General features: G+C 30.5%; 1 protein-coding gene across 2 annotated transcripts in view; it reads left to right on the forward strand.

Annotated features, from left to right (window-relative positions):
* Nucleotides 1-12,670, forward strand: part of LOC129975903 (alpha-tocopherol transfer protein-like) — a 30,703-nt gene extending 18,033 nt beyond the window's left edge. For both annotated transcript variants that reach the window (XM_056089184.1, XM_056089183.1), the window contains exons 4-6: nucleotides 933-1,126; nucleotides 6,310-6,420; nucleotides 12,366-12,670. In XM_056089184.1, coding sequence (XP_055945159.1) covers nucleotides 933-1,126; nucleotides 6,310-6,420; nucleotides 12,366-12,533 — 473 coding nt within the window. In that variant the 3' untranslated portion in view covers nucleotides 12,534-12,670. The remainder of the gene's footprint in view (nucleotides 1-932; nucleotides 1,127-6,309; nucleotides 6,421-12,365) is intronic.
* Nucleotides 12,671-13,081: the final 411 nt, after the last annotated feature.

The raw sequence follows: 13,081 nt of genomic DNA on the forward strand, positions 1-13,081 counted from the left end.
CTTTATTTTCACAAAATTATTTCATGATATTGAGGTTTTATATTTTAACATTCATCAAGTTAAGGGAAAAAAGTATGAGCTCTTCAGGATTTTTTTTTTAAATTTTTGAATAATGTTTGAAATCATCTCTACGTTTGAAGTGAACAATTTTCTTTTTAACACTCGTAACTTGAATTTAAACATAAATTCTTAAAATGCATTTTCTCTTCAAACAGGGAAGTACAATATGTATTATTATAGATTGCATCATAACACAGATATTAATGCAACATTATATAATGCAACATCTATAATAATGCAACATTATTACATATTCGCGACAATATATACATATGATGATTAAACCTCTTATACCCTTTAGAAGCCATTAAACGTTATGCAACCATTATTACAGATTCGTAACGGGTATTATTCTCATGTCCATTAAACTTTATTAATTAAAAAAGTAAAAAAACTTCATTAAAAGTAAAATTATTACTATTAATTATTAACTATTAATTAAATTATTAATTATGCAAATTAATTTAAAAGTCTCTTCAAAAAATAATATGTCCATCAAAAAACATTTAAAAAATTAAAGAAATTGAAAATCATTTCAAAAATTTTTATGTTCATTTAAGTTGATATATTAAGTTCATATAAGTTGAAGGAGTGTCCCTGCAATCATTGAAATATATTTTGAAAATTCTTTTATATATATTTTAAAGATTACTGAATTTTTTTAAAAATTCATTTTCAATCATTTGACAGAACTTATTTTACATTTTCATGAAATAACATAATCTTCCCTTATTCATTAAAAAATTATCTCTAATAAGATTCATCACAATTTATATTATCATAATAGAATTGCCAATAAATTCCTCTTTAGAACATAGAAATTATTTACTTAATGTATATTTAACTATCTAAATCAGACTTTAATGTTTCAGGTAATTGGAACCCCACAGAAACACCTTTCGAAGTTGTTAAGCAATTGACATTTATGACATACATGCAGGAGCTTCGAAATCCTGTAACCCAACTAGCTGGAGTCAACGCCATTTTTGATTTCACCCACACAGGCTTTCAACATCTCAAGTGCTGCACGCCGTACAATATTTATCTATTGAATCATGTGTCGTTTGTAAGTATATCTTATGGCAATTTTTCTTTCTTATTATTACAAAAGTTTTCTGATGAAACTGATATGCTAATTTACATTGCAACTCGTCTTTCTAGTTTAAGAGGACATGTTGTCTAAATGAGTGGCTGCAATTTCCAGTTCCCATGTGTTTTTTATTGATGCCTTTTTACTTTTACATTAAAAAAACATAGAAACAGGAAGTACTGTAATAGTCAAAAGATTCGAACTCTTGGCTTTGATATGCCTCTAAGTTTCAGACCTTTAATATCGAAAATGGTATTAAATGGTAAGATATTAATGGCTTTAATATCTAATGAGGTATCAAATTTTAAATCACCTCCGTCGCGTTGTAGACTATTTATCAGTCAGTTCATTTAAACACGATCACTCAATGACGCAATGCCTTAAATATCGGGTGATTCAAAAGTCAATTAACATTTGAAACTCAATAATTCAGGCTGTAATATAAGTAGAGATATAAAAATTGACAAGCATGCTTGAAATGAAATGGGGTTTTATTAAAACAAACAAACGAGTATTGCATGGCGTTCAACATGCCCAATGCATAATTGACTTCATCTAGAATCCATTTAAGTTTGCCATCGAATTAATTAAAATATATTTGAATTACATTAAATTAATATTATTTCAGTAGGAAATTCTAATAATATGGCATATGGCCTTATATGAATATATAAGGCAGGAGCAAATTATTTGCAAATATTTCAAAGCAGACTCAGTAGCATAAAGCAGTTTACGATTGTAGGTAAATCTATAATAGTTATTCCGTTAAGAACACGAAATTCTGCCATGGCACGAGTTACCATCGAGATATTGTAGCTTCTAGAATTACTTCTTGTCGTCATTATTTTCTTAATTGTGGTTTTAAAATGCATGCAATATTCTGGCTAATTATTTTTTCTATTAAGGTCCATTTTCATTAGTCAAAAATAAAAATCAGTAAGTGATTTATTCCAAGTAATAATTCATAATTATTTCGATTTTTTTAATTAAAAAACAGTAATTGAACATTTATATTTGTGAATGTATTCATCTGAAAAATCTTGTTCTAAAGTAGGAAATATAAGGACAAAATGATGCGGTATTGTTTTGCCCGTGAAGTTAAGCAATCTCTTTTCCTTGCTAAGTAAATATAATATCTGAAAAAATAAGAATCCAGCCTTTTGGCTAAGGATAACAACTCTAAGATTACTCATAATAATGTTTTTTGAGTGCCTGAGTTTGTGTCTGAGCTTTAAAGTCTAGATAATTTGAACTAGAGATATCAAATTTGGCATAAATATTATTTTGGGAGAAAAAAAATGTTCGATTGATATATTTAAAAAATTTTAATTAATGAATATTAAACGAGAATCTGTGTTTTACAGGTTGAACCTTCATAAATTTTATAAGATTTTATTTCTAAACTCCTCAAATTTCCAAGAAGTACTGTTCTATTACAGCCAAAGACAACCTTCGAATCCTATACCTTAGTGCATATTTCCTATACCTTGGATATAGAAAATATGCACCTGGAGTGCCTTTTTTGTATTTTTAATTAGAATTTCAATTAATAATTAAAAAACTAACTTTCCCGCCAAAAAAATCTCTTTATTTTTCCCACCACCAAATGAGTAAGGCTTCAGTTTTTTTTCCAGGCTAATGACGCTAGGTTTAACATTTTTCGACTGATTATTTCAAACGATTCTGTTTATTTTCTTAATGTTTGATGCATTTAAAATTAAACATTGTTAATGAATCGCTAAAATATAATCGCTTCAAAATTGTTGTAATTTATTAATATTAAGTTAATCTAATTTCTAACCACAATACTGGAAGATATATTTATTTTTTCAATTCATTCAATCCGTGCAAGTTAGGTTGGTTTATCTATATCTATACTTATAAATAAAGCTCAATGTGTGTGTTGGCGCTCTACAGGCCAGGTCATTTGACATACAGCTATCAAATTTGGTACATGTATACCTTAGAGGTCGGGAATGTGCACCTGGGGTCCCTTTTTTGAAATTTTAATTACAATTTTAATTATTAATTAAAAACTAACTTTCCCGCCAAAAAAATCTTCCATTTTCCCCACCGCCAACTTTTCCGCCAAAAAAATCTTCCATTTTCCCCACCGCAAAATGAGTAAGACTTCAATTTTTTTTTCTCCCAACAGTAATGAGGCTAGGGTTAACATTTTTCGGCGGATTATTTCAATCGGTTCTGTTTATTTTCTTAATGTTTGATGCATTTAAAATTAAACATTGTTAATGAATCAATCTGTCAGGTTCATTCTGAAGTACTTTTGAATTAAAATAAAACAGAATAAAGGAAATTAAAAATTTCTAATCTGCATAGCGTTACCCCAACTGGAGTAGAAAATTCACACATGCGCATTATGTTCTGACTGTTGACAACTATTTTCAACGGATACGGACTTGGTTTTGAAGGCTTAATATGTCTTCGACAAATTATTTCAAACGATTCTGTTTATTTTTTTAGTGTTTGCTGCATTTAAAACTAAACATTGTTAATTAATTGATATGTTCATGATAAATCTGAGAAACTTTTGTTGAAAACTTCTTGATATATTATATAAATTAAGAAAAATATTCTTTAGTGCCCATAAGGTTTAAATACTCAGCGACTCTGTTTTCAGTACTCATATTTAAAAAAAAATGCTTCGTTTCAGTAAAAAAAAATATTATTATATTAATTGCAGTTTAATCACTTCCACTAAAGCATAAATTCTACGGGAGCGAACAGAAAATTAGAGAGATACATATTACGTTATGACTGAAGGCCTTCATAATAGTATGAGTGAATTATATGAATATTAAAATTTGAAGTTTTAAAATATTTTAATGAAGAAGCAATTAAAATGGGAGTTCCATAAAATATTTAATTATTAAAATTTTAACGTGCATTAAGATTGGCGAACCGGCTGGTCGCCAAAGGCTGTTAGTGTGTAATAAATTATCGTCTCGTTCAAAATAAAATAAATATTCTTCTTTAATACGATGCAGTTAATTATGTTGTTAAATATACAATTAAATGAATTCACTGTAATTGTTTTTCTCTAGTGCCAGGAATTCTGATTATTTTCATTCACATTAATCATATCTTACTCTGCAGTAGCACATGTCGATTGGTTTAAAAATCAATGAAAATATAAATCAAATATTATAAAATCTGATACAACATTTCTACACTGTCCCCTCAAACCCGGAGCACTTAATCTCCAACAATGCTTATCGGCAGGAATGGAGTCAAAATTTTAAGTAAATTACAATGCACTTGTGTTGAATAGCTTATAACTCAGTTTACAGCTACGCTACCCGAACAATTGCTTTTGTATCATGGTCATGGTACTGGACTACGAACCACAAGGTACCAGATTCTATCCTTGATCATTCCAATCCGCCACACGCTCAACTATTTTATTTATTTATGGAATATTACGTAGTTATCACAAACGAATCATTTCCTTTTTCCCCTGAAAATAAGGGCGTGTCTCAGTCAATGCAAGAAGTAATTTCAGGTCCTAGATAGCAACTACTTTATGAGAAACACGTGGGGACTTTTTAGGCAGAGGTATGACCTATTAAAACTTATGGTCTCGTTAATCAGGTGCCATCACTGTTATTGAATTCCTTAGAGAAGTACGACTGTATTTATTGAAACAGAAAACTTCTGGTGCTGGAAAGGAGTTCAGAAAACTTCTGGTACCACTCTCCAGGCAATCTCTACGGAACTATCTTAACCCTGCTTAAGCATACGATGTAAAATGATTGATTCTCAACTTTTAATATGGGAGACGGGGATTGTTAAGCTAAATTCAAATAACTAACACCGGCTACGGAGCATCTCTAGTCTTAGAATTCACTGAGTGGGATTAAGTTTATCCCACATACTTAATCTACTCCTCAGGAGTACTAAAATCCCATATCTGAAACATTCCAGTAAGATAGCACTTGAACGTCCGGATTTCGATTACCCTTAAACGACCGCCGCTGTCGTTTCGACACCAGAATATAAAATATATTAAATAATTGTAGTAACTAAATAATTGCAGGTCTACTGTTCAGTAGGATTTAATTTGAAGATTTTTTAATATTATTTCATGTAATTTTCATATATTAAGATCCTTTATATCATAAAAAAACTATAACAAAACAAATTACTTCTTCATTTTTCGCAGTCACTTTCACACAATCTTATGTCTTCATCGGAATCTAAATTAGAACAAGACACCATCATTCTATTCATTCTCAAAAAACTCTCGCAACAAATTAGTAATTTCATAAGGGCTTACACCTTTTCTACGAGTCATCGTATCAGGGTATCTACTCTGCAAGGTTCGAAAATCGAATGAATTTTTTTATGCGCAGATAAGCAAATACTGTGTAACGAAACTCTTAGACACAAAAATTTTAGAATAATTGATTCGTTTCCGCTGTGAACCCAATACCACTGCATTCAAGGTCAAACAATCGTGCCATAGTACTGTTCAGCAACGGATTGTAAAACCCTCCGCACTTTTGCGCATGCGTTTGGATAGGTTTAATCCGTCGAAATAGGGATGAAAGGAAAGGTGAAAGAAGGAGATGTTTACATTTAGTAGTATCTAATAGGGGAAATCCAAAGTCAAAAGGAATACCGGAAATGCACTCATTGTTTCGCGTCTTCACCCCTTAATGAGATGGAGTCGTTGAAATGTGGTCGTTTCAGAATCTGTTGACAAACAGTACTTTGATAAGTTTGTTTTACTTAGTGAACTTTCATTTGTTTATAATGATAAATTTCCTTGGTGTTGAAACGACACCAGCGAACGTTCTAGGTATATTCAGTTGTAAAATCTCTACTAATTAATCAGAAACCCCAAAACGTTTTCTATGTAATCACCAGAGAAAATGATTAAAAGTCAAAAAATATTTTTAAATCCCCTACTAAAATGCAAAAAGGAGAAAGTAGAACAAAACTAAACAGGCTCTGGTATCCAATTGACACCAACGGAGATTCTAGTGATAAGAATACAGGAATAAATATTAATATTTGTATCTAAGGGTAAATTTTTAGTCATTTATTCATTTTTTTTTCGGATTCATATTCATGTACAATTTTTTCCAACTTTATAAAATGAATTTTTTTTATATCTAATGTATTTTATTTATTGACAGGAAGTTGTACCGGTTATCTACAGAAAATATCACCTAATTAATGGAAATGCTGCCATGAACACTCTTCTGGCATTAATCAAACCTTTCATGCCATCATTCATGAAAAAAATTGTAAGTGTTGCATTCAATTTGAATTCTAATTTGGTGTTATTGCTGAAGAATAGAGGTTTATTGAGTTACCTTAAGATTATTCACCAAAAGCAAATTTTAGTAGCATATAATTAACAGAGTTTTGGTCTAAGGTTAGATGCAGTTATCAGTGAAAAAAACTCAAAGATCATTTAGCTGCCATTATTTCTAATTGTTGTTGTTTCTTATGGCACTTGCCATGGACAAGCCCGCTATTACGAAGACAGCGATGTAAGCCGGTGGGGGAGCGTCTCTTGTTTTTTAGTAGCGCCACCTAGGGTCAAGAGTACGACTTAACTACTCACGCATCACATTCGCTTGTACAACCCCTTTTTACAGGGGGGCACATTCACACATCTAACAGATAGAACAACCATGCCAGAACCGGGACTGGAACCCAGGACGCCCAGATCACGAGGAAGACGCGTTACCCCTATGCCAGGACGCAGGCATTTCTAATAGTAGAACTGGTACTTGGAATTTCTGTTATCATAAAATCGAAGTACCATCTGAAAAGTATTATCCAGAATGAAATGAAAGTAATTCGACCCAGTTCAATAACTAGATTTATTAATTCCACAGCTTACAAGACATTTGTTGAATAATTCATCAAACCCTGTTTTATTTTAACATAGCAATAAATTTAAGAAAATACATATTTTTAACAAAATACAAAATTATAGAACCAGCCGTACAGCACCAGCCATTGCATTGATTTTGCGAATTTTTATTTCTTAAGAAAGCTAATGAAACTTAGATGAACTACAAATGATTACTTGTCCACGATCAACCACCATATTTAAAAAGAAATTTAAAAAACTGTACATCTTTGCACATTAACCTTAACTGTAAAACTGCGCATTAACCTTAGTGAAAAAATATTCTAATGGAGTCCATGAGTGTCGGTGATGCCAAATATTTCGCCACATTTTATTTCATTTGGCTATTTGTAAAATTAAGATAAATTGGTAATAATCGCTTGCACCCCCCACCCCCCATGCTATAATTCAAGAGATATTGCAAAATTCTATTCATTCTCGGATTCCGAAACCGCTGCGCGTTTGCGCAGGCGTCAGAAGGCATTTACTTCGCCGAAAAAGGTTGAAAGGAAAGATGAAAGGATGATTTGTTTACATTTACAAATAGGGTGAACTCGGATTATTTGCAGCATTAAGAGGCGTAATAACCACTAATCCTTCTTAGTACCAATCAGGTAGCGAATCACAATCGCCTGAAAGTGCTAATTTCAGGATTGGTAAAATATTGACACATACCCCAGGTTCAAAACATCGTGATTTGATCGCCAATTTTATTCGTAAATTAACTCCGGCACTTCATAAATATAATTGGGCAATCAAAATAATCTATGTTTATTATACAAATGTTATAGAAAGTTGAACTGATAAGAGACAGTTTATCAAAGTTTATCGGTTAGAATTGATAAATTCGAGATTTTAATATCGTTTTCAAAGATGTGAAGGTAGCAGGCGACTTATTCTTTAAAAAAAAACGTTTATCTATTTATTTCGAATTTTATATACGGTATCTTGGAAAAATCGAGAAGCAACAACGCATATAGAGTCGGAAATGTTACACTAATATTTCCGATTGTCTAGTGTGAAACACTAGTTGAAAAGTTCGAGTTTTGATTGTTCTCATCGTAAAATCAAAGCAACGGGAAAAAAAAATACAAAACATTGAAAAAATGTAATAAAATCACTCGAACGAAAATATGTTAAAAATGAAAACAAACTATAACTAGTTTAATTTTATAATTTTTAGTAATGTTACATGCTATATTATATTTATTAAAATCTGTTATATAATTTTTATGTAGCGGAAAATAATTTTAAATTAAATCTGAGCTACTTTATTTACAAAATATTGATTATGCCGCCGAAAATAAGTTTTGTTCTGCTTTTCTTAGTGCAGAAAATTTTTAAAAAATTGCAATTTTTGTTTTAAAAAATGAAAAAAAAAAAATAATGAATTTTGAAGAAAAAATACATTATATTTTTTTGAAAATGTAAAATGATTTGCAAAACATATTAGAAATATTTCAAGATTGATGCCCATTTATGAAGGGAATATAATTATTTAAGTGCTTTAAAATTGCTATTCGAAAAATATTTCATTAATTTATATTTTGTGATTCAAAACAAACGAGTTGCTTTTGGTTTATTTACTAATTGCTTGGTGTACTTAAGAAAACAAATAATTAAAAAAACTGAATAATTTTTGAAATGTTTTCTCAGAGCTATTCGAAAATTATCTCTTTATTTTATGTGATGGGATTCAATTGAAAAAGAATTTATTATTTTTAAATTTATTAATTGTTTGAAATGAAAAGAAAATTAAACTCTGGTAGCTTTCAAATACATTGAGGATTTGGGTGATATTTAAATAATTTCAAATTGCTTTTAAGTAAGGCATAAACAAAAAGGGATAAACATTAATTAAACATTTTCGCTTTCAATCCATCGATTTTATTCTTTTTTATTAAATCGCTTATCTTTATAATAATTCCATCATTCAAATACCATAAGTATCTTGATAAGACTAAAAAAAGTGTTTTCGTCTTTAGGTTTTCAAGGTTATTTTTTTTCCTTCACTTGGATAGTAAATTGTTTTTAACAGGATTAATACTTTTGTTTTAATATAAAAATTTAAATATACCCTTCTCTAGCTTAAACTCTATCTCAACATAATTTCCATACAAATGTTTTTTTGAATTATCTATCATATTATTATTACATATTTCGCTCCAGAGTATAAATTAACAAAAATTATTTGTGGTGGATAAAAACTAATGCTGAATTTTTTACAGAAATGAATTTCAGAAATAATCAATAGTCCAAGCATATTAAAAAAGTCAATATGAGAAACGATAGTGAAGAAAAAAAAACTTTTTTTAAGATTGGCTGATTTCATTTGAAGGATGGTGAAATAAAATATTCCGTTCTATCGAAAATGAATTGAATGTTGCAAAAATGCATAGAAATGAAAATTGAAAGTTTCAAAACTTATAGCTATGGCAATGATCTTGCCAAACATTTTCGCATATTTCCTAATCACCTTTCCTTCCAGCAAATAATTTAGGGATCTTGTTCACGATCACGAACATCATAAGTACTCAAATTTTTATTTTCACAGTCCCGCACATGAGTTTTTTAAATACATTTAAGACCTATTCAACCCAATTTTTTTTTACGAATGTACGAACTTACACACCAAATTTCTTTATTTCAGTAACTGCCTTTTTGAGCGGTCAGTGTTGTAAGCATCCAAAAATCTTTACTATTTTGGCACATGTTCTTCAAACTTTGGTATTGATCTATTCTTTAATGCAGCAAGCAAGTTAATGTACATTATGCTGAACATAAAATAAATGGGCTTGAGAAAAACCAGAATTTATCTTTAACATAACACAAACGAAAACGTTGATGACCCATTTTGCAGCCCAAGGCGGCAAGTTTCTAATTAATTGGATTTGAAGTAAATAAGAAAGAAAGACGAAATATAAATTGAAACGTCAAAATAATAAAATGTTGTTTCTTAAAGAAGAAAGCTAAGTTTATTTAGGTGGTATATGCGAAGAAGAAAAACGGAAGTTGAACTAATACAATGTATAAACTGTCATGCTTTAGTTCATGTACCATCTGCGAATGGAAATGTGACAATGAATGAATAATTGCTTTCTTAAAACATGAAGTATATAGAAAACATTGCAATTATCAAAAGATTCGAAGTCGAGATTTTAAATCTCAAATCTCCACGTTTCAGACTCAGACAGCCTGATTTCGAAAAAAAAAAAAAACATTATGCCACAACGTCTGTCTGTCTAGGACGATTTTAGGTATAGTGAGAAAATTTAATATATGGATTTTCTATCAAATTTTTAGATTTCTGATAAATTCTATTAAAAGGAAGTCTTTCTGTCTGTCAGTTCTAGCATAAGCGAACTCGATAACTACAAAACGTAAAGAGTTACATTAGTAAAATTAAGTGCATAATTTAAGATCGATTGTCGCTTTGTGTTTTCGAAAGTATGTAAAGATAATGATTTAAACCAAAGAAATACAGTGTATGATTTTATGACTACAACTGCAGATTCAAATGGTCAGAAACCAGCCTGAGTTGTGTCCTGAAAACTCTCTCGTGCACTCTTTCATAAACTTAGTAATAGCATAGCAATGGCGTGCAATAGTTACGAAATATTAACTTTTGGCGTAAATTTAGCATTCTTATTGAATCCATCTTGTCGTCCTTGGTGAGTTATTTGGCAATTCAACTTTGGCATTGAAACAGAAATCCAGCACAAAAGTACACTTGTAGTCTCAAAATCTCATACCTAACTTAATATATTTAAGTCATTTTGTTGTTGTTTCTTATGGCACTTGCCACGGACAAGCCCGCTGTTACGAGCGTCTCTTGTTTTTATAGTAGCGCCAACTAGGGCCAAGAGTACGACTTTGCTACTCACGCATCACTCATTCTCTTGCACAACCCCTTTTTGCAGGAGGGCACATTCAGACATCTCACAGATAGAACAACCATACCCAAACCAGGACTCGAACCCGGGACGCCCAGACCACGGGGAAGACGCGCTACCCTAATGCCAGGACGCCGGCAGTGATTTTGTTTTTGGATTATCGCGTTTGCATGCTTCTGAAACTATAATCAGACACAGAGTCAGCCCTTAGAGGGATTTGGCTCAAATTGTGGCAGGCGTCTACACTATACATGGTAAACCTGTGTGCCAAATTTCATCTATTTAGCTTTCTTCATTTTGTAATTATCGTGTTAACTTATATTTGAACAGCCTCAGAGACGGACTTCCTCTGAGAAGATTTCATTTAAAAAAATCATAAATATCTGCAAATTTAGTGTAACAACCGTATACCAAATTTCAATCATCTAGTTCAAAGCGTTTTTGAGTTATCTTTGTTACAGTCAGGCAAACACAAGGACATTTTCCAAAAATTTGTTTTTCCGAACTCAATGAGGTCTAAGTCATGGAGATTCTTCAAAATCTCGAGATTGAACTTTTTCAACTTATATTAAAACAGCCGGAGAGATAGACTTCCTCTGAACGGAGTTTGCTTAAAATGTAATCGAAATCTACAAATTTGATTAGAAATCTGTGTTCCAAATTTTATCCGCCTAGGCCACAGCGTTTTGAGTTTACTTTGTTTCAGACAGACAGACGAACGTTTTCTATAAATGTGTTTTCGAACTCATGGAGGTCTAAAACATGGAGATTCATGCAAAACTCGAGTTCAACTTTTTTGACCATTACTATGCCTTCTCTATACTTCGTATATGATTACTGTACAAATGATTCGTATATTCTGTACATATGATACATATACTTCGTATATGATTCGTATAGGATTACTGTACATATAATTCGTATATTCTGTACATATGATACATATACTTCGTATATGATTCGTATAGGATTACTGTACATATGATTCGTATATTCTGTACATATGATACATATACTTCGTATATGATTCGTATAGGATTACTGTACATATGATTCGTATATTCTGTACATATGATTCGTATATTCTGTACATATGATACATATACTTCGTATATGATTCGTACAGGATTACTGTACAATTTGTATAGGCGAAAATAAATAAATAAATGAAAATATATATTAAAAACACATTATAAATAATAAATTACATTATTGTAAATTTTTTGATTACATTTTTCTGAATGAAACTTATTATCCTATTTTACATGGTTTCTTAAAGAAAACAATTACTTCGCTTAACGTGAAAGATTCAGGAACGAATAACACTGCAAATTGCAAGGAAAAGGAAAATTCTTTAAGAGAACTATCATTATTCTTATCAAATATCCTTTGTCCTTTTTTTATCCATTATCCTTAATTTTTTCCCTCATTTCAGCTCACTATTCATTCGTCATCTGAGGAGTTGCTGAAATATTATCCGCGTTCGATGTTGCCAACAAAATATGGAGGAAGCTTATCAGAATATTACATGGCTGACAGACTGAAAAAAATAAATGAAGAACACGATAATTATATTGTTGAAGGTCAAAGAAATACTTTCTGACTTGAAATTTGTGTTTATCAGTTTATGTAAATTTATTTTGCAAACCCTTTGCATGTAAAAAAAATGGCTGTGATACTATTTGTGTAAATGAATGCTATGATATTATTTAAAATAAAAGTATGAATTGTTTGATGTCAGACGATATTTTTATTGGAAAAAATTGTAATTTATATTTTAGAGAAATTATAGCTGCAATCGCTAATTTTGTATTTTCCCGCTTTAGATAAATTGTAACTGTAATTGCCAATGTTATAATTTCACGAAATTAGTAACAAAGCAGAAAAATAATTGCAAATTAATAGAAAGGTATCTAAATTTTGACATTTTTGATTGTTTTCTCAAAATATAATACACATGTTTGCAATTTGTATTAATGGATGATTAAAATACAGGTTGGTTATAATTTAAGCTACACTTTGAAATGGTCATAAAAATATCTTCTCGACCAAATACTAGCAAATTTGGTAATAGTTTAAAGGATCAGTTTATTACCAATTACCAGTTTAAAGTTTTACTTTTTTCTTTTACGGCAAAAAAGTTCAAAAACT

Source organism: Argiope bruennichi, chromosome 7 (genome assembly GCF_947563725.1).
Source record: "Argiope bruennichi chromosome 7, qqArgBrue1.1, whole genome shotgun sequence".
Taxonomy (NCBI): Eukaryota; Metazoa; Arthropoda; class Arachnida; order Araneae; family Araneidae; genus Argiope; species Argiope bruennichi.